The sequence below is a fragment of the Rhinoraja longicauda genome, chromosome 43 (assembly GCF_053455715.1).
Source record: "Rhinoraja longicauda isolate Sanriku21f chromosome 43, sRhiLon1.1, whole genome shotgun sequence".
NCBI lineage: Eukaryota > Metazoa > Chordata > Chondrichthyes > Rajiformes > Arhynchobatidae > Rhinoraja > Rhinoraja longicauda.
The window spans coordinates 4,399,184-4,421,043 of record NC_135995.1 but is presented as its reverse complement, the minus strand read 5'-3'; the positions used below and the strand labels follow the sequence as shown (position 1 = coordinate 4,421,043).

The 21,860-nt window shown below is 47.7% G+C and overlaps 1 protein-coding gene across 2 annotated transcripts in view; it reads right to left on the bottom strand.

Annotated features, from left to right (window-relative positions):
- Positions 1 to 2,334: 2,334 nt before the first annotated feature.
- LOC144612185 (DNA-binding death effector domain-containing protein 2-like) overlaps positions 2,335 to 21,860 on the bottom strand; it is a 34,249-nt gene continuing 14,723 nt past the window's right edge. Inside the window, exons 2-7 of one of the 2 annotated variants that reach the window (XR_013549640.1) lie at positions 21,238 to 21,348; positions 20,133 to 20,273; positions 17,164 to 17,216; positions 16,605 to 16,630; positions 11,999 to 12,859; positions 7,642 to 7,762 (exon numbers count right to left, since the gene is read on the bottom strand). Coding sequence is in view for 1 of the 2 variants with exons in the window: in XM_078431742.1 (XP_078287868.1) it covers positions 7,398 to 7,762; positions 20,133 to 20,273; positions 21,238 to 21,348 (617 nt within the window). In the remaining variant the exon portion in view is untranslated. Of the gene's footprint in view, positions 7,763 to 11,998; positions 12,860 to 16,604; positions 16,631 to 17,163; positions 17,217 to 20,132; positions 20,274 to 21,237; positions 21,349 to 21,860 lie in introns of both variants that reach the window. The other variant, XM_078431742.1, reaches the window with a different exon arrangement.

Sequence of the window (21,860 nt, the reverse complement as noted above, 5' to 3'; positions counted from 1 at the left end):
ACCTTACTCTCTTATCCCATCTAGAACTTCCCAGAACCAACCTGATTTTCCCAGTCTACCTGCATATTGAAATCCCCCATAACTACAGCAGCATTACCTTTGGTACATACCAATTTTAACTCCTGCTGCTACTTGCACCCTATATTCAGGCTACTGTTTGGGGGTCTGTAGATAACTCCCTGACGCTCAGTCTGAAGAAGGGTCTCGACCTGAAACGTCACCTATTCCTTCTCTCCAGAGACGCTGCCCAGCCCGCTGTTACTCCAGCTTTTGGTGTCCATCTTTGTGTCGATCTTATACAGGTAAATGAAATCATGAGTGGGGGTAGACAGGGTGCGTGCATGGAGATAGTATCCCCTCATGGTTGGGGGTGTGTAAAACTAGGGCACAGGTTTAATGCGAGGGGAAAGAGTTAACGGGAACCTGAGTGGCAATCTTTTACATGGAAACATAGAAAAAAGGTACAGGAGTAGGCCATTCGGCCCTTTGAGCCTGTACGCACGGCCATTCAATATGATCATGGCTGATCATCCAACTCAGTATCCCGTACCTGCCTTCTCTCCATACCCCCTGGTCCCTTTAGCCACAAGGGCCACATCTAACTCCCTCTTAAATATAGCCAATGAACTGGCCTCAACTACCTTCTGCGGCAGAGAATTCCCACGCAGAGGGTGGTGGGTATATGGAACGAGCTGCCAGAGGGAGCATTTGACACCATTTAAAAGACATTTGGACAGGTACCTGGAGGATAGGTTGAGGAAATGGGACTTATCTTCGCTGGGGCATCTGGGGCTGGCATTACCAAATTGGGCCGAAGGGCCTGTTTCCCATCTGTACCACTACCTCTAACCACAGCTAGTTTCTTGAATCGCAGAACAATGGAGAAAGCAAATGGCATGTTGGCCTTTATAGCGAGAGGATTTGAGTTTAGGAGCAAGGAAGTCCTACTGCAGTTGTACAGGGCCCTGGTGAGACCGCACCTGCCAGCTAGTTTTGCCAACTTTCTCACTCCCAAATAAGGGACTAAAGGTGACACCACCCACGCCCTCACTCAGCCAGCAGCCACGTGCTCCCGCTCCACCATTGGCGGTTGCCCGGGCGGGTCGCTACACAACCTCCATTCGGCAGCACCCAGGCCTACACTGTCTGGGATGACGGGCCTACGGTGCCCCCCCCCCCCCCCCCCCCAGCCTAATACGGAACAAGGGCAGTCCCGTACGGGACAAACCAATTTAGCCCAATATACGGGATGTCCCGGCTAATACGGGACAGTTGGCAAGCCTACCTGGAGTACTGTGTGCAGTTTTGGTCTCCTAATTTGAGGAAGGACATCCTTGCTATTGAGGCAGTGCAGCGTAGGTTCACCAGGTTAATTCCCGGGATGGCGGGACTGTCATATGAGGAAAGATTGGATCGTCTGGGCTTGTATTCACTGGAATTTAGAAGGATGAGAGAGGATCTTATAGAAACATAAAATTCTTAAGGGATTGGACAGGCTAGATGCAGGAAAGATATTACCCATGTTGGGGGAGTCCAGAACCAGGGGTCACAGTTTAAGAATAAAGAGTAGGCTATTTTGGACTGAGATGAAGAAAAACCTTTTCACCCAGAGTTGTAAATCTGTGGAATTCTCTGCCACAAAAGGCAGTGGAGGCCAATTCACAGGAAGTTTTCTAGTTAGATTTAGCGCATAGAGCTAACGGAATCAAGGAATAATAATAATAATAATAATAATAATACATTACATTTATATAGCGCTTTTCATATACTCAAAGACGCTTTACAGGGATTTAGAGAACATAGGGAAGTGAATAAATAGATAAATAAGTAAATGAACAGAGAAAGGAGACAGAGGGTGGGGTGACCTTCAGTGGTTGAAGGCAGTACTGAATAGGTGAGACTTCAGTGATGTTTTGAATATGGGGAAAAAGCAGGAATGGGGCAGATTCTGGATGTTCAGCTATGATCATATTGAAGGTAGACACAAAATACTGGAGTAACTCAGTGGGTCAGGCAGCATCTCAGGAGAGAAGGAATGGGTGACGTTTCGGGTCGAGACTCTTCTTCAGGGATGATCATATTGAATGGCTCGAAGGGCCGAATTCGCTGGCTCGAAGGGCCGAATGGCCTACTCCTGCACCTATTTTCTATGGACCTCAGTCCACCTACATTCCTGTACTTACAGTTAAAGGTCAATTTACTTACCTCTCAACATCGTTAGTTGGCGTGGAATCCAAAGTCCAAATCTTCAAGATCAATTTATTGTCACATATGTACCATTTAAGTACCAATTTATTGTCACATGTACCAATTAAGGTACCCATTTATTGTCACATGCACCAATCTTGCCTCCCACACCTTGGTTTTGCCAAGAAAACACAAGATTTTTTCGACAACCTTTATTGAATGCAAGCATTACAAAAGATAATCCCCCAAACACCTGTGCATTTGCACATAGCCTTCGTTGCAAACAAATCTAGAAAAACGTCAGCCAAATTTATCTAAAAGGCTAAATTCCACCCACATATATTTATATTTTTAAACATATACCGAACAGTGGCTACACACAAAAAAAAAATTCAACGATATTTTAATGATCTAGAACGGAACAATGCTTTTAGGATACATGGCTATTGAGAAGCTGGTTGCAAGGTAGTTAGGCTGTTGGGCCTTGACGTAGCTGCCTACCTAGCTAGCAGTAATTAATGGACCACAATGGCAACTTCGAATGGTGGGTAGGGAACTCCGCACCTACCAGCTCCACCAACAGGTACGAGGTCCAACGTGGATACGTCATGTGATCCCGAACAGGATTTCTGTCAGCTCAGTATAGTATTGAGTATAGAAGCTGGCAGGTCATGTTGCAGTTGTATAAAGCGTTCATAAGACCGCATTTAGAGTCTTGTGTTCAGTTCTGGGCACCGTGTTAAGGGAAAGACATTGTCAAGCTTGAAAGGGTTCGGAGAAAATTTACAAGGATGTTTCCAGGACTAGAGGGTGTGAGCTACAGGGAAAGGTTGAGTAGGCTGGGTCTCTATTCCTTGGAGCGCAGGAGGATGAGGGGTGATCTTATAGAGGTGTGCAAAATCATGAGGAATAGATCGGGTAGATGCACAGAATCTTTTGCCCAGAGTAGGGGAATCGAGGACCAGAGGACATAGGTTTAAGATGAAGGGGAAACGATTGACTGGGAATCTAAGGGGTAATTTGTCACACAGAGGGTGGTGGGTGTACGGAACGAGCTGCCAGAGGAGGTAGTTGAGGCAGGGACTATTGTAATGTTTAAGAAACAGTTAGACAGGTACATGGATAAGACAGGTTTGGAAGGATATGGTCCAAACACAGGCAGGTTGGACTAGTGTAGCTGGGACATGTTGGCCGGTGTGGGCAAGTTGGGCCGAAGGGCCTGTTTCCACACTGTATCACTCTATGACTATGACTCAGAGAGGAATGGAGTACATCTGGGCCTCGTGTCCAGTTGGCCTGCGTTTGACGGCTCTGGGCCTGTACTCGCTGGAGTTTAGAAGGTTGAGGGAGGCGAGACCACATTGAAACTTACAGAATAATGAAAGGCTTCGAGAGAGTGGATGTGGAGAGGATGTTTCCCCACTGTTGGGAGAGTCTAGGTCCAGAGGTCATCGCCTCAGAATTAAAGGGCACTCTTTCAGGAAGGAGGTGAGAAGGAATTTCTTTAGTCAAGAGGCTGGTGAATCTGTGGAACTCACTGCCAAGTCAGAGATCAGACAAATTCTTGATTAGTGCGGGTGTCAGGGGGTTATGGGGAGAAGGCAGGAGAATGATATGAGGAGGCAGAGATAGACGCGCTTGAATGGCAGAGTAGACTTGATGGGCAGAATGGCCCAATTCTGCTCCTGTTCGTTTTTTTAGTTTAGTTTAGAGATTCAACGCAGAAATAGGCCCTTTGGCCCACCGAGTCCGCGCCGACCAGCGATCCCCGCACATTAACACTATCCTATACACACTAAGGACAATTTACACATACACCAAGTCAATTAACCTACAAACCTGTGCGTCTTTGGAGTGTGGGAGGAAACCGAAGATCTCGGAGAATACCCACGCAGGTCACGGGGAGAACGTACAAACTCCGTACAGACAGCACCCGTAGTCGGGATGGAACTTATGACCTGATGAAGCAGAGGGTGCTTTTTGGACTGGCGGCCTGTGACTAGTGGTGTGCCTCAGGGTTCGGTGCTGGGCTCGTTACTGTTTGTCATCAATTGGGGAGAAGGCAGGAGAATGGGATGAGGCAGAGATAGATCCACCACAATTGAATGGCGGAGTGGACTGGATGGGCCGAAGGACCTAATTCCTCCCCTGCGACCTGTGAACTGGTGACCGGCCAACAGAGGACTTCTGATAACCGTTCCCAAGGGGCTGGGTACTTTGGACTGCCGGCATGCTCCACGGAGGCAGCCAACTCTCCTGACTTCCCATCCTCGTGGGATTTGAGGCATCGACCAAAAGCTCAAGGGGGGGGGGGGGGGGGTGAGTGGGTATCAGCTCCTCCAAGCCGCCCAAGGGGCGAGAAACACGGGCTTGTCGTGATTCCGAGCCTTAATGCAAGACCACCGGGGCAGATGTCTCCGGGGTATGTTCACGTGAAAAATGTTCAGGAGTAGGAAAATGTTCCCCATGTTGGGGGAGTCCAGAACTCCCCCAACGTGGCCACAGTTTAAGAATAAGGGGTCGGCCATTTAGGACTGAGAGGAGGAAAAACTTTTTCACCCAGAGAGTTGTGAATCTGTGGAATTCTCTGCCACAGAAGGCAGTGGAGGCCAATTCTCTGGATGTTTTCAAGAGTTAGATAGAGCTCTTGGGGCTAACGGAATCAAGGGATATGGGGAGAAAGCAGGAACGGGGCACTGATTGTGGATGATCAGCCATGATCCTATTGAAGGTAGACACAAAATGCTGGAGTAACCCAGCTGGGGGGGAGGGGGGGTGTAGCTCCAAGAGGACAGGGGGGGACATTAATATCCCTTCACACCCATTCAGTTCTCCCGCCCAAATGGGAAAACCCACCTCCCCCCAGGAAGCTGAGCAGAAGGCGGCGGGCGGCCCATCTCTCCCAATCTGTCCACTCAGCAGCAACACATCAAGACACACAAAACAGCTGGAGTAACTCAGCGGGACAGGCAGCACCTCTGGAGAGAAGGAATGGGTGACGTTTTGGGTCGAGACACTTCTTCAAACTGATGTGTCTGAAGAAGGGTCTCGACCTGAAACCTTCTCTCCGGAGATGCTGCCTGACCCGCTAAGGAACTACAGATGTTGGTTTCAACCGAAGATAGGCACAAAGGCTGGAGTACCAGCGTGGGCAGACAGCACCAGGGTTTTGTCTGTCTTCGGATGAATCCTTTGGACAGGCACCAGGCAAAAAAGCAATTAGAGCACCAGGCAAAAAAGACGCCTTTGAGGGCCTCCACTCAAAGCCACTGTCTCCCTTGCGTGGAAGGTGCCCAGCGAGACTTTGGCCCAAGCATGCAGAACATTTACAGATTCTCACTCCATGGTCCATTCAAGGCTGGGCACGCAGGAGGATGAGGGGTGATCTTATAGAGGTGTACAAAATCATGAGACGAATAGATCAGGTAGATGCACAGAGTCTCTTGCCCAGAGTAGGGGAATCGAGGACCAGAGGACATAGGTTCAAGGTGAAAGATTTAATAGGGATCTGAGGGGTAACTTTTTCACAGAGAGTGGTGGGTGTATGGAACGAGCTGCCAGAGGAGGTAGTTGAGGCTGGGACTATCCCATCGTTTAAGAAACAGTTAGACAGGTTTGGAGGGATATGGACCAAACGCAGGTAGATGGGACATGTCATATAGTCATAGATTGATAGTGTGGAAACAGGCCCTTCGGCCCAACTTGCCCACACCGGCCAACATGTCCCATCTACATTAGTCCAATCTGCCTGTGTTTTGTCCATATCCAAACCTGTCCTATCCATGTACCTGTCCAACTGTTGAACTGGAGGGAGAGAGAGAGAGAGAGAGAGAGAGAGAGAGAGAAAGGGGGGGGCGGGAGGGGGAGAGAGAGAGAGAGAGAGAGAGAGAGAGAGAGAGAGAGAGAGAGAGAGAGAGAGAGAGAGAGAGGAAGAGGGAGAAACAGGAGAGATAGAGGTAGAGAGCTGGATTAAAGGGGAAGAGATAAACAGAAGGGGCAGAAAGAAACAAGGGGAAATAATGGTTCCACCTACCGTAAATGGAACAGAAATGTCAAACATGTGGAAAAGCAGTGGGTTAGAAATGTATTTGACAATAATGAGGCTGGCCTTTGGATTTCCGATTTTAAACCAGAAATTGTAGACTTGACAAATTGAGGCATGCCTAACACAAAACAAAACACTAAAATTCAAGCACATAGCTTGGAATTATGCCAAATACCACATCAGCGTTAACTACACCAGCGTTAACCACATTAACTCTCCCTCCCCCTCTCCCTCTGAGGTTTGTTTCTCGACATTACCTGCAAAAAACCTCTCACCACCTCCCCCTCATCCTCCTGCTCCCAACTCCAGCTGCGATTGGAAAGGTGCAGGTTGTGGTCAATTAGGCTGCAGGCCGCCAAAGTCAATTTGCAAGGATGTGTGGGAAAGAACTGCAGATGCTGGTTTAAATCGAAGGTGGACACAAACTGCTGGAGCAAGGCAGCATCTCTGGAGTGAAGGAATCGGTGACATTTCAGGCCGAGACTCTTCTGAAGGGCCTTGACCTGAAATGTCACCCATTCCTTCTCTCCAGAGATGCTGCCTGTCCCGTTGAGTTACTCCGGCATTTGGTGTCTACCTTCATTTTGTAAGGAACAATTGCCAGAATGGTGCAAAAATCTACACTGGGCTGCAACCTAAACGGCTTTTAAATGGCCTAGAATTGGCCAACCTCGAGTCAGCCCAAGACAAGCACCTGCCACCTCTCCCCCCCCCCCCCCCCACAAGAAAAAGGTTAATTAGACGAAAAGACCACAAACTGGGCAGTTGTTTTCCTCTGTAGGAAAGAACTGGAGATGCTGGTTTAAATCAAAGGTGGACACAAAGTGCTGGAGTAACTCAGCGGGTCAGGCAGTATCTCTGGAGAACGTGGACAGGTACAAAGTGCTGGAGTAACTCAGCGGGTCTGGCAGCATCTCTGGAGAGAAGGAATGGGTGACGTTTTGCTGTCCTGATCGCACAAGATGTCATTTTACACTCGGAAAAGGAATTTTACCGCTGACTGAAATGCCTACGGTAGTGCCCAGCACAGGACCGAATGAAACAGAATGTGGAATAAAGGGCTAATTATTCTCTTTATTTTTACCTCATATAAAGTTAATTAGCTTAGAAATCTAACATCGTCGTCACCCTGGCAGCAGAAGCAGCCCCCCTCACCCCCCCCCCTTTATGGAGAAATATTCTGAAGCAGGATCTGCCTGCCCTCTTCATAATCATCTTCGTCCACGTTGACCAGAAGCTGAATTACCTCTTGTCCGACGGCTTGTTTCAGTGAGTCGGTGATGAAGACGCCTTTGAGGGCCTCCAGCAGCGAGCCGTTGATGTAGTCGTTCCAGAAGGCGTCGAGGTACGACAGCTCGGAGAACTTAATGTCACAGATAATGGATCCCAGGTCGCGGGATTTCAAGATGGTGTTGGCCTGCCCAAACAGGTCGAAGCAGCGGTCCAGGGGCTCCGCCTTGGCTGAGGCCACGTTGCCTCGCAGCACCGAGTGCTGGTCGCAAAACACCGCCCTCACCCGCAGCCTGATGTCTGCAGTGGGGGAGAGAAAACAGCGGAGGACACGTGTTAGTGTTCCCGCTGTGCACGCCGTGTCCCAACCCCCCCCCCCCACTCACTTCAACACTTGCCGAGAGGATGCTGCCATCAGGAACACGCACACACACACACACGAGGGCTGTTTAGAGAAACAAGCCCTTCAGCCCGCCAAGCCCACACAGACCAGCGATCACCCGTTCACACACTAGTTCGATTTTGTTTAGAGATACAGCACGGAAACAGGCCTTTCGGCCCACGCCGACCAGCGATCCCCCGTTCACACACTCCCTTAATTTAGTTTAGAGATACGGCACGGAAACAGGCCCTTCAGCCCACCGAGTCCGTGCCGACCAATGATGAACACTATCCGACACACACAAGGGATGATTTTTACACATACACCAAGCCAATTAACCTATAAACCTGTCTGTCTTTGGAGTGCGAGGGAAACCGGAGAAAACCCATGCGGGTCACGGGGAGAACGTACAAACAAACTCCGCGCAGACAGCGCCCGTGGTCGGGATGGAACCCAGGTTTCCGGAGCTGCAAGACCGGAAACCTGCCGCTGCGCTGCCGTGCCACCCACGAATTGGGTTGCAGTTGAATTTGCTGTCGTGGTGGGGCAAGGGGCAAATTATTGGGCTATCTGCAAGGGGCGAAAATTGAAGCGCACACGATCTCTTTCAGTGGAGAGCCAGATTCGACCCCGACCTCGGGCGCTGCCCGCACGGAGTTTGCACGCTCTCCCTGGCTGGGTTTCCTCCCCCTCCCACTCGCCCTGGAGCGGATGCAAAAGAAATTGGACGAGTAGACACAAAATGCTGGAGCAACTCAGCGGGATGGGCAGCATCTCTGGAGAGGAGGAACGGGTGACGTTTCGGGTCCACACCCTTCTTCATAGTGTGAACAGGTGATCGATGGTCTGAAGGGCCCCGTTTCCGCGCTGCATCTCGCAATCAACTCAATCACGGCCCTGCCCCCAAACACTTTCCAAGCACCGGGTTCCTGATAACTCCATCCTGTCGACGGGGCTTTGCCCAGAACACCCCCCCTCCCCTCCCGACGAAGTCAAGATATTCATGCAATGAGCAGACCTGGCTGTTGCCCACACTAAATGCTCGCATTGCTCTTTTGAAGACCTACAACCAACCTGCTATTTAGCACCAGGTTCCAGTTACGGTGGCAGAACTGAACCTTTTCACTCGGGCAAGTGGAAGCCGGGGTTTATCTCTTGGTTTGTTAAAAAGAGGTGGCACAATCAGTTTGGTTTTCAACGGAGTGATAAAGGTGGGAGTCAGGAACAAAAATATCATCTCTCCCGTTTCTGTCAGCGTTCGATTACTTTGTGAAAATACAAAGTGATGGAGGACAGCAGGAAGCAATTGATGCCATGTGAATGTACCACTGCCATCTGGGCATCTCCAAGTTTAGACAGACTAACAAGCCAAGAGCAAATCGCCATTTTACGACTCAGAGTGCGTGAACAAGGCAACTTGTGTCTGTTGGACTGCAGATGATTTGTTTTTGGACAAGTCTTCAGATTGCCCTGGTTACAGCCCGAATGCCAAGTACAATATTTGTACCCGACCACAGTTGGAGGACGTTGAGAGTTTAGAGGCAAACTAGCATATCCATTTAGATCACATCGGTCAAGAGATCCCTTCTCTCCCCCCCCCATCCGTTGATGGATCGATTTACAGAGCCGGTCAGAACCATCACGGCTCCGACTGCCATTAGTGGGCTTTTATACAAGTGGGTTTAGGTGTTGCTTACCTCCATGATTTCCTTCAGTTTAGTGTAGTTTAGAGATACAGCGTGGAAACAGGCCCTATCGGCCCACCGGGTCCGCGCCGACCAGCGATCCCCACACACTAACACTATCCTACACACACTAGGGACAATTTTTGTTACATTTACCAAGCCAATTAACCTACGAACCTGCTCGTCTTTGGAGTGTGGGAGGAAACCGATGATCTGGGAGGAAACCCACTCGGGTCACGGGGAGAGCGTGCAAACTCGGTACCGACAGCGCCCGTAGTCGGGTCTCCGGCGCTGCATGCGCTGTAAGGCAGCAACTTTACCGCTGCCTTACAGTACCACCCAAGGAAGCATTAAGACACGAGCGCGCAAGGCCGCAGGAATTGGAAGCACAAACGGACTGGCATGGCCTTGAATTTGTGCAGTAAAAAAAAATCAAAACGGTTGGAAGCGCCTGGAAAGTGAATCTATTCTCTGCACAAAGCCGTGGGTGCAGGGCACGTCCCAAACACGAGTTTGCCAGGAGGGCAAAGAGACGTGGTGGAAACAACACGCCGGGAGGCGTTTACCCCTAATCACACTTCACTTCCCATGCAACCGTTACTAAACCTTTGGGATGAGGAAACGGGCAAAGACCACACCACCGCACGCACCTTCATTGTGGACCTAGGAATTTAAAACTGGAAAGCCTGTTTCAAATGGTCCCGTGATCTTTTGCTTCTGCGGACTGAACTCAAGCTGAGGGTGCTACTTAAACAGATCGGGGTTGGCACTGTTACTGACTTTACACCTGAAATCTCTGACATGAGGGCAGTTAACTCTCTTTTTAGCCAGCTTATAACACTCCCACTTCTCCCTTTTTTTAAAAACACTGAGCAAAGGGCGAGCAAATCAGTTTATACCATGTAGTAAAAAAAATGCAGGTGGATTGAAGGAATTTACATACGCTGGGCACCATCAATTGTCTTTACATCACTTTCCCTTCATGGACGGACACCTGTGGAAGCAGCAACTCGCAAAATCACATCGCTGAAGCCCTCCCCATACAGGCAGTGGATCCAGCAATTACCGACATTCCTCACATCAAATTTACTCTTCAGCATCTAGGGAGCTCTTCATTTTCACAGCAGATTTGACAGCAATAACAATATGGGTTAAAGTTGGGAGGGAGAGGCGGCAGCCTTTGCAAAGAGGACCGTTCTGACCCTTCCGCCCATTCACGGGCAGCTGGCAGAGCCAACATTGTTACGGCCACCCTTCTGAACACAAAAATTAGAAGATAGTCAGACACACAATGCTGGAGTAACTCAGCGGGTCATAGGTCAGAGGAGCATAGGCGGCCATTTTAAACACCCCCCCCCCACAAAAAAAAAAGACTCCCCTTGGTCGTGACAAAACGTAACCACACACACCCAACGTGGCACTCCAAGCGTTAACTTGGTGAGCTTCCCACCAGGGCCGGACACACAAGACACCATCAGTAACAGGCGGCTGTCAAATCAGTTTGAGCACCTTGGACATTTTCTCCCCCTCCCCTCTCTCTCAAGATAGAGTGGAATCTTGGAACAATGAACAAGAAAATTTCCCCACGTTTATTGGTAAAAATTGGTGGGAAATATTGCCTGATTTTTCTTGGAGTGCGTGTCAATGAAGTACGGTCAACCAGCACACAGTGATTGAAAAGGTCACAGAGACATGGAATGGTTACATTTACAGAGACCCACAAGGAAATAAAGGCAGTTCAGTGATTTCACTGGGTCTATCTACTGTTCCCACAGCCACCAGTGCTCAGAATGCCCAAAGGCTTGCTATTGGAAAGGACAGGACTCATGCTAAAGGCAGGAGGTGGGGTTACACAGCCAAACATCCACGGCTGGCAGTTTACTTTCTGACCAAAGTGTAGTGTAGTTTAGGGATACAATGCGGAAACAGGTCCGCACCAACCAGTGATCCCTGCATATTAACACTATCCTACACACACACACAAGAGACATTTTTGTTTACATTTACCAAGCCAATTAGCCTACATACCCGTACGTCTTTGGAGTGTGGGAGGAAACCAACGATGTTAACACTATCCTACACACAGTAGGGACAATTTTACATTTACCTATAAATCTGTATGTGTTTGGAGTATGGGAGAAAACCCACGCAGGTGACGGGGAGAAGGTACAAACTCCATAGTGGGGATGGAACTCGGGTCTCTGGCTGCAAGCGCTGTAAGGCAGCAACTCTACCGCTGCGTCACTGTGCCACCCCTATTGAGGTGCCGACCAGTTTTTTTATGGGGGGGGGCAGAATTTAAATTGAATCTCAGGCTGCCTGTATGAACTTTCAGAAATCATCAGATCCTTATGGGTTCTGCACGACACGACAGAGACACAGCATGAAGCAAGGCCGAGGCACACACAGATGCCGGGCACAACCTTGGGCCATCACACACACAGCCCGATACCCTGAGAGAGCGAGCACCTGTCAACAACCTTCTGTAGCATCAACACAAGGTGGCCCGCTCCCATAGCGAGGGCCACCAGTCCAGAACGTGCCTGTCCCGCGAGCAGATGGCAAGCCTCCTGGGCGGAAGAGCTCCAAATACCGCAGGGCTTTCCCAGCAAATGCCGAACCACCACTGTTCCCCTCAGAGAGACACAAAGGACGGTACCAGGCCGGACGCACTTTTAACCATTCCCCGAAGCAGCGGAGGTGTCCGACAGTCATTTCCTTGCATGTTTTTGGACTTTGAAATGGCTGAGGTGGACCTAAAAACTGAGTTCACCTCCAGATTTGAACTTTACACCCAGCCAGCTGAGTTATGACTGAGAAGCAGTTGCATGTCTGGGCAGGAGAGACTTTGCCGGCAAAAACATTTTGTTTAAAATCCAACCTCTCCCATGGTACTGGCATAATCTTGAACGCACTTGTCGGCATCGTTACATTCAGTACAACTTTTATACCCTGTCACAGGGTTGCCTTTCCCCCCCTACTGGATGTGAAACGGAGCGGCAGGTATCCTGGATATGGAAAGACATTTCTGAACAGGAGCATTCATTGACACCACCTCGAGCATTTTCCAACCTTTTGGTTATTGCAGGGGATAAAGATCCCCTAGCTCCAGCTTCATTTTGTGAGAAGATGTGCACCTGAGTCCAAAGGACAACGAAGAAACAGGAGAGCAGATTGTTTTGAGTGTAATTCCTATGCAAGTTGGTTTCCGTGAAGCTGAGGGGACCCGTTTGTTTTAACTCCTGCGTTTTTGGGTGGTAACAATGAGCCCACCAGCTTTTTTTCTGTGCGTCTACTTTATCATCTTGCTGCAGAGTGTTAACTGTGGAACTGAGAGAGACAGGTTTTGACTTTTAAAAAACATTCTCCGCCACTTGATAAATCTTTCATTTAACAGAACAGATAATTCGTACGCACAGCTCAGACCACACAACCAGCAACACAGACAGGCCTCACCTTCACGACAAGCCCAAAACTTAAAAATTCCCAGCAAAACCACGGCAGGTAGGCCATTCGCTACATATTCCCAAGGTTTGCGTGTGTGTGTGTGTGTGTGTTGGTGTCTTTCACCCTGAGAGTTGTGAATCTGTGGAGTTCTCTGCCACAGAAGCCAGCGAAGGCCAATTCACTGGATGTTTTCAAGAGAAACATTAAAAATTCTTAAGGGATTGGACAGGGTAGACACAGGAAAAATGTTCCCCATGTTGGGGGAAGTGTTGTAGAGCAGAGGGCTCTAGGAGTGCAGGTACATAGTTCCCTGAAAGTGGCGTCACAGGTAGATAGGGAGTGTTGTCAATCAGAGGGATCGAGGAGTGCAGGTACATAGTTCCTTCATGTAAAATTCTTAAGGGATTGGACAGGCAAGACGCACGAAAAATGCTCCCCATGTTAGGGGAGCTCAGAACCAGGACCACAGTTTAAGAATAAGGGGAGGCTATTTCGGACTGAGATGAGGAAAAACCTTTTCACCCAGAGTTGTGAATCTGTGGAATTCTCTGAAGGCAGTGGAGGCCAATTCACTGGATGTTTTCAAGAGAGAGAGATGGATATAGCTCTTGGGGCTAACAGAATCAAGGGACATGGGGAGAAAGCAGGAACGGGGTACTGATTTTGAACGATAAGCCATGATTATATTGAATGCTGGTGCAGGCTCGAAGGGCGAATGGCCTACTCCTGCACCTATTTTCTATGTTTCTGTGTTTCCTGCTGCAAGGACCTACTCTGCCTTAAAGACACCTGTTGAGCCATTGGTACCGGCGGCTGTTCCCTGAAGTGCGGGAGAGCAAAGGGTGAACTGGTGCACGGGCATCAACTTACGGTCATCATTCCGGGAGGGTGGGCCGGGCCAGAGGAAATGGGGAGATAATAGAGGGAGCAGAGTTATGGGGCAGCTTCACCCCAGAACAAATGTGCATTCCAGGGCCAAAGATATTTAAAAATCTGCGTCCTCTTCAGAATCTCCCCATTTATATAACAAGAGAGCTGTAAAAAGGCAATTTGGTGTTCATGTCGTTTATTGTGAAAATGTGTTTGTATTGAAATGGCATTCTTAGTGCCAGCAAGCCCTGGGGTTAGTTACCCAATAGTATTTACATTGGTTTAAGGGTGAACAGAATGGCAAATGACATTGGTTGTTAAATCTGCCCTTAAAAACCAGCTCGGATCGTTCCAATTTGTTCATGGAAAGCAGCAGAGGAAGGGGCCTCTGCCCCCCCCCCACATAACTCAGGACCCCGGAACTCTGAAGTTGGGCAATTGAAAATAACCATGGACGTTCAAGCCAATGACATCCATCTCAGAGAGCATCTCAAAAGTGTCACTACTGCCACAAAGTGTATTTCACCTCTCCAATTTAAAAAACAAAATTGGCTTTGAGCAATAGTTTAGTTTAGTGACACAGCACGGAAACAGGCCCTTCGGCCCACCGAGTCCGCACCGACCAGCGATCCCCCCACACTAACACTATCCTACACACACTAGGGATAATTTACACAAACACAAAGCCAATTAACCTACATGGTCGTACTTCTTTGGAGTGTGGAAGGAAATCGAAGATCTGGAAGAAAACCCATGCGGTTAAGGGGTGAACGTACAAACTCCATATGGACAGCACCCCATAGTCGGGATTGAATCCGGGTCTCCAAAGCTGTAAGGCAGCAACTATATCGCTATGCCACCGTGCCGCCATATTAATAATTACGAGCAGTTTTCTGAAATAGTCAAATGTTTTTTGGGAGATTAAGTTTTTGGGGGTGTATTTGGTTTTTGACGTGTGTTCTGAAACCAGTGTCATAATGGTCAAAAAAATAGATACAGCTAGCAATTGATTCAAAGGGACACACACGATGGAATATAACATACAAAATTTTAAAAGGACTGAACAAGCTAGATGCAGGAAAAATGTTCCCAATGTTGGGGGAATTCAGATCCAGGGGCCACAGTCTAAAAATAAAGGGGAGGCCATTTAAAACTGAGGTGAGAAAAAACTTTTTCACCCAGAGAGTTGTGAATTTGTGTAATTCTCTGCCACAGAGGGCAGTGGAGGCCAATTCACAGGATGAATTTAAAAAAGAGTGAGATAGAGCTCTAGGGGCTAGTGGAATCAAGGGATATGGGGAGAAGGCAGGCACGGGTTACTGATTGTGGACGATCAGCCATGATCACAATGAATGAATGGCTCGAAGGACCGCATGGTCTCCTCGTGCACCTATTTTCCATGTTGCTACGTTTCTAAATCCAGCATCAGCCAGACCTCGCAATACCTCAAAACATATTTTCAGGAACAACCCAGGTATCCAATCCCACAAGAACATGGTAGTCAAAACTCCAGTCCATTTACCAACAGAGGAAGCTAATACACACCAATGTTTCTAGAGAGAGTTAGATTTAGCTCTTCGGGGCTAACAGAATCTAGGGATATGGGGCGAAGGCAGGCATGGGTTTCGGATTGTGAATGATCAGCCATGGTCATATTGAATGGCGGCGCTGGCTCGAAGGGCCGAATGGCCTCCTCCTGCACCTATTTTCTATTCCGACCAAGGGTCTGCAAGCAACATATTTGAGGGAGTTGTGAGAGTTGTTGAGATGCTCACTTACGAATCACCAGGGGCTTTAAAAAAGAGAAAATTAAGGCAAGGACCAGGTAAGATCACTCTGTGTTAATCGGTAAAATCTAACCCAGATGGAGAATGGAGGCCAGCTGCTAAAGCAAACAATAAAATGGAGGTAAAGACACAGGATATTTCAGCTTCACTCTTCAGTATGTTACAGTTGTGAGTTTTTCCTTTAAGAAAGGTTAAATGGTTAAAAGGTTAGCCATTCCAAGAATTCTTGCCTTTAGTTTAAAGCAACTTTCTTTAAGTTTTTGAGTTTCAGAGCAAGGACATCCTTCTGCAGTTGTACAGGGCCCTGGTGAGACCGCACCTGGAGTACTGTGTGCAGTTTTGGTCTCCTAATTTTAGAAGTACATTGTTGCTATTGAGATTCACCAGGTTAATCCCCGGGATGGCAGGATTGACATATGATGAAAGAATGGGTCGATTGGGCTTGTGTTCACTAGAACTTCCAAGGATGAGATGGGATCTTATACAAACATATAAAATTGTTAAGGGATTGGACAGGCTAGATGCAGGGAAAATGTTCCACATGTTGGGGGAGTTCAGAACCAGGAGGTCACAGTTTAAGAATAAGGGATCGGCCTTTTAGGACTGAGATGAGGAAAAACGTTATCACGCAGTTGTGAATCTGTGGAATTCTCTGCCACAGAAGGCAGTGGAAGCCAATTCACTGGATGTTTTCAAGAGACTCCGATTTAGCTCTTAGGGCTAACGGAATCAACAGAAAGCAGGAACAGGGTACTGATTTTGGATGGTCAGCCATGCTGTCTCGTGGGGGCTGAATGGCCTACTCCTGCACCTATTTTCTATGTCTCTAAGTTGACTGAGGCCACAGTTCAGAACTTGTTTTTTAAAACGAGAACAGAACTCGTGCTCCGTGAACAGGGGCTAATCTCAATGTGTCTTCTCTGGCCACTACTTTAGTCTAGCAAGTCCACTCAACAAGCTTAAAGGTTTACCTTGTTCTATTTCCAGAAAGATGAATCTTTGTCAGAGACAGAGGATATTTCATGAGAGAGACAGAGAGAGAGAGAGAGAGAGAGTAAGAGAGAGAGGCAGAGACAGAGAGAGAGACAGAGTGACAGACAGACAGACACAGACAGAGAGAGAAGAGAGAGAGGAGAGAGAGAAGAGAGAGAAAGAGAGAGAGAGAGAGAGAGAGAGAGGGGGGGGGGAAGAGGGGAGGGAGAGAGGGAGGGAGAGAGAGAGAGGAGAGAGAGAGGAGAGAGAGGAGAGTTATCACCAACCTTTGAGTGGTACACCTGTAATTAAATGTTTGATCACAAACATCCTCACAAAAAAAAACCAGATCTCATGACAGAAACTGAAGTGTGTTCATGTACAAAATAAGTTACACTACTTTTCAACGAAATGCAGTTAGAATCTATGTTCTATCATTGTATGTACATAAAAACGAGTCCTTGAACTGCTTTTTAAAGAATTAAGATTTTTTTTTAGATTAATATTTGAAGAAAATCACATACTGCTTTTTGTCGTAGATGTTGTGATCGGACCTACCAGAAACTTCTGTTGCCACTTCATGAAGGGAGCTGTGGTGCAAGAGAGCCAACCTATGTTTTTTGAAAGAACGTGTGCATAGAAAGACTCTTCGTTTGAACACAGATCGCAGATCGCTCAGAGGATGGCTGTCACGTAGGCAACATGGACACAAACAGGATCAACACATTTCACCAGACTTTTCGCAAAGTAACGTTTCGTTCCACAAAAAATATATATAATTCCTCACGCCACTTATTCAATTGTTTACCACTCAAGTGTGAAAATGCAAGAAAAACAACTCTGAGGGAGAGGTCCACCATGGCTCAGGAGGTTAACAGTCCACAAATTGACAGGGTGCCAGGCTGCAGGGTTGCTGTCCTCACTCAGTTCACTTGCAGGGACAGCACTGCAAAATTACAGCTGAACTCAAGACCAATGTACTGCCACCATCCCAGTTCATTCAGGAGCAGAACGCTCAGCACTTTCAACTGTGCACTTATGACAAGATGCTCACAGACTGGTGCACACTGGCTACTTAAACGTGAGTAATGGAAAAGAACAAGCCCCTGGTCACTGGATGTTAGAGGTTTTGCAGCTGAAAGAGTTTTAGAACTGCAGATTGAACTTTAACACAGCTAGTTGTCAAAGGTTAAATTTTTCATTTGAGAGCCAAAAGCTTGATATCCACAGAACTGCAGAGGCTGGTTTAAACTGAAGATGGATTCAAAAAGCTGGAGTAACTCAGCGGGACAGGCAGCATCTCTGGAGAGAAGGAATGGGTGAGACGTCGAAACCCGAAACGTCACCCATTCCTTCTTTCGAGATGCTGCCTGGCCTGCTGAGTTACTCCAGCTTTTTGTGTCCATCTTTGATTTCCACATCGATTGGTAAATTTGATTCTGTAGCCTACCGATTCTACGTTAATCCCATCCATAAAAGTGCCCAGAATTCTGTTGTCAGCAAGGGGAGGCTAGTATGTAGGCCCACCTTTCAGCAGCATAACGCATAAAGATAGTGGCAAAGTTATGGATGATTAAATCTCATGCACCCTGGGAGAGAAATATTGGAAATTTCAAAACCCCCATTGTCTTTTGCCAAATAATCTTGGAGCAGCGAAAAGTTTCTATTTGGGAAATATCTCTAATGTAGCAAAACCCGTGACTTCTGTTGCTAAGTGAGCTGAGGTAAATCAGGGGTCAATCCAGTTCCCCATGTAGATCCAGAGATACATTTAGCCACAACATGTTAAGAAGGAGCCAAGCTAATCACTTTCCCACCTCAGCTGGCATCAGGAGCCTTGGCGACAGCCTCGTAAACAACCTGCGATCAACGGTCGATGAGTGTGGTGGGGGGGGGACACGCCCGGCGTGGGGGGACCGCCGTGAGGGACAGTGGGAGAACAAAGGGGTAACCCGGTGTGTGGGGGGCACTCTAGTTTTAGAATCCTCTGCCCAGGGGATATGCATACGTTTGTTTGTTCTGATGAAGGCACTAAGCACAAGGTAGCCAGCCAATAGTCGCTCTTGTCTTTTTCTTCCCCCCCCCCCCCCCACCACGTTTGATCTAATTCTGATTTCAAGTTTTCGTGTACCTTGTTGTGTTCTGACTGTTGGCAGACCAATTTCCCCCCAGGGATGAATGAAGTTCTGTCGTATCCGGCAAGTTAAAGCACGCCAAGTCTGGAACTGGCTGTTGTCTATTTGACTGAGTACTTTACTGCCCTACCAGGGAAGCCAATCAAGGCATCAAACTCCAGGCATGCGGTTAAACTGACTGAACATTGAGGTGACATGCACTTTTCCACCCATCGGTTAGATGACATCAAAGGTGTCCCTCAGATATTACAAGCAGACATCAAAGGTGCGACAAGTTTGTCATTGTTGGGGAAAAGGAAATAAATCTCTCGTATTAAAAAAGCATTAGATGCGCAGGATTAGTAAAATCCTATGGAAGACCAGTCTGTGAGCATTTGAGTACATCTGTGACCGTTGGGTACCCAGGAAGCATGCAGGTACCGTGTGCTTCCTTCCGACACTTGATTTGCTTGTGTTGGCTCTATTCCTGCGGTTGTTTAGATTGCAGTCTCGTACTGTGCTGCTTTAAAGTGGATTGAGGAACATTATGGACTTAGAAGGGCGAAAAAAACCCAGACTAATCGCTCCAAGATGGACACCATTGACTTGTGAGCACGGGTGCAGATTTCTGCACCAAATCATTACCTCCCCAACCCAACTACTGGCAAGAAATGAGACTTTAAGAATTTGATCGGAAAAGTGGTCTTAAAAGGCCATACCATTGCCTCAGAGTTATTCATTGTACTGTCACTCTTCTCTGAGCCCACACAGATATTTGGAACCCCTCTTGTATGCAGCACTATTAAAAATGGATTTTCACATATCGGAAAAAGGACCGCAAAGTTTACAAGATATGTTAACATGAGGTGCTACCCCTAAAGGCAAAGCAAAATTTCTCTTCCAGAATAGTGGGGAAAAAATAAAAACGCATCCAATTTGGCACAGTTGTTTAGCTGTCGTGATTACTGGAAACTCAACTGTCCACAAAATAATGACTTTCATTTGGTGAACACCAGAGATTAATTTTGCACTGACCAATCTTCTAGGGGTGGTGAGGTGGGTCGCAATTGCTCAGCTGAGTAGTTGTGTTGGAAGCGTTCATTAATAGGACACATCTTTGCTGGTGTCTCATTCATCATGACCCGCGAACATGTCGGGTCTAAAACCCCCCCCGATCTTTCAATATTACAATAACTCCATTTCACATTGAGGGCATATGCAGTTATTAAAAACCACCAGGATTTACTACCCAATAAACTCAGCTTTGGTTGATGAATGTGCAGCCATCTAGGCAGAGTTGAGCAGACAGCCACACAAAAAAAACCTGTCCTTTCCCCTTAAAGAGCTGGCGCTGAAAACTGTGTGTAACATTAAAGCAAGCACAATGACTGGACAGGGAAAAGAAATACTCACCACAGGTTGCTTTTGGTAACTGGGGAGACTGCTCGTCTGCTGCTTCCTGGTTACAGGGCACATTGCTCCTGCGGCCCCTCCGTTTACCAGCAGCCTGACCTCTCCCGCGTTCTGTAATGTGTGGCTTGGTTGAAGATGCTCCTGTCCAGGGGGCACAAGTTAGAGTAGAATTAGGCCATTCAGCTCATCAAGTCGACTCCGCCAATCAATCATGGTGAATCTCTGCCTCCTAAATCCTATTCTCCTGCCTTCTCCCCATAACCCTTGACACCTGTTCTAATCAAGAACTTGTCTTTCTCTTCCTTAAAAATATCCACTGACTTGGCCTCCACAGCCCTCTGTGGCAATGAGTTCCACAGATTAACTATCTAGTTCCTCCTCACCTCCTTTCTCAAAGACTGCCCTTTAATTCTGAGGCTGTGGCCTCTGGTCCTAGACTCTCCCACCAGTGGAAACATCCTCTCCACATCCACTCTATCTATGCCTTTCATTATTCTGTAAGTTTCAATGAGGTCCCCCACTCCACCTTCTAATCTGGTCCTCGATTCCTCTACTCTGGGCGAGACTCTGTGCGTCTACCCGATCTATTCCTCTCATGATTTTCTACACCTCCATTAGATCACCCCTCATCCTCCTGCGCTCCAAGGGGTAGAGACCCAGCCTGCTCAACCTCTCCCTATGGTTCAGACCCTCTAGTCCTAGCAACATCTTCGTAAATTTTTCTGTTCCCTATCCAGCTTGACAATATCTTTCCTATAACCTGGAGCCCAGAACTGAACACAATACTCTAAATGTGGTCTCAGCAACATCTTGCACAGCTGCAACATGACCTCCCAACTCAATACTCAGATGAAGGCCAATGTGCCAAACGCCCTTTTGACCACCTTGTCCAACTTCAAGGAACCATACACCTGCACTCCTGAATCCCTCTGCCCTACAACACGTCCCAGAGCCCAACCATTCACTGTGCAGGTCCTGCCCATGTTCAACTTCCCGAGACACAGCACATAACTTCATACCTTCAGAATTGTGATTTGGTCGGCAAGACCCACACCCACCAGAAGTGTAGATTGTGGACAGGACAGAGAACAAGAACGAGGATTACCTGATTCCCAATTCCTCCGTGTTGAATCAGCCTGCTCGGAATTTAAGCAGCTTTCCATCTGGTCCATCGTTCCTGGTACCCATCTTCCTTCATCACATCTCTCAGGAGACACTGGCAGAATGGATAGAAATAAAGTCACACCAAGCTGAAAAAACAACTTGCATCCATAGACGATTGTAGGTTGGGGGACACACAAAAGAACTGCTTTCTTTTAAGGCAAATTACCTTGAAACAAAGTTTCACATTCTAACCTAGCCACAATAGTTACTCAGCGGGTCAGGCAGCAACTCTGGAGAGAAGAAACTGGGTGATGTTTCAGGTCGAGACCTGTCTTCAGACTAGTCAGGGGAAAGGGAATCGAGAGATGCAGACAATGACGTAGAGAGATATAGAACAGATGAATGAAAGATATGCAAAAAAGTAACGATGATAAAGGAAATATGCCATTTGTGAGCTGTTTGCTAGGTGAGATCAAGAACCTGGCGTGACTTGGTTGGGGGAGGGATGGAGAGAGAGAGGGAGGGAGTGCCGTGGTTACTTGAAATTGGAGAAATCAATATTCATACCACTGGGTTGTAAGCTGCCCAAGCGAAACACTCTGTTCCACAATCTAATAATGGCTG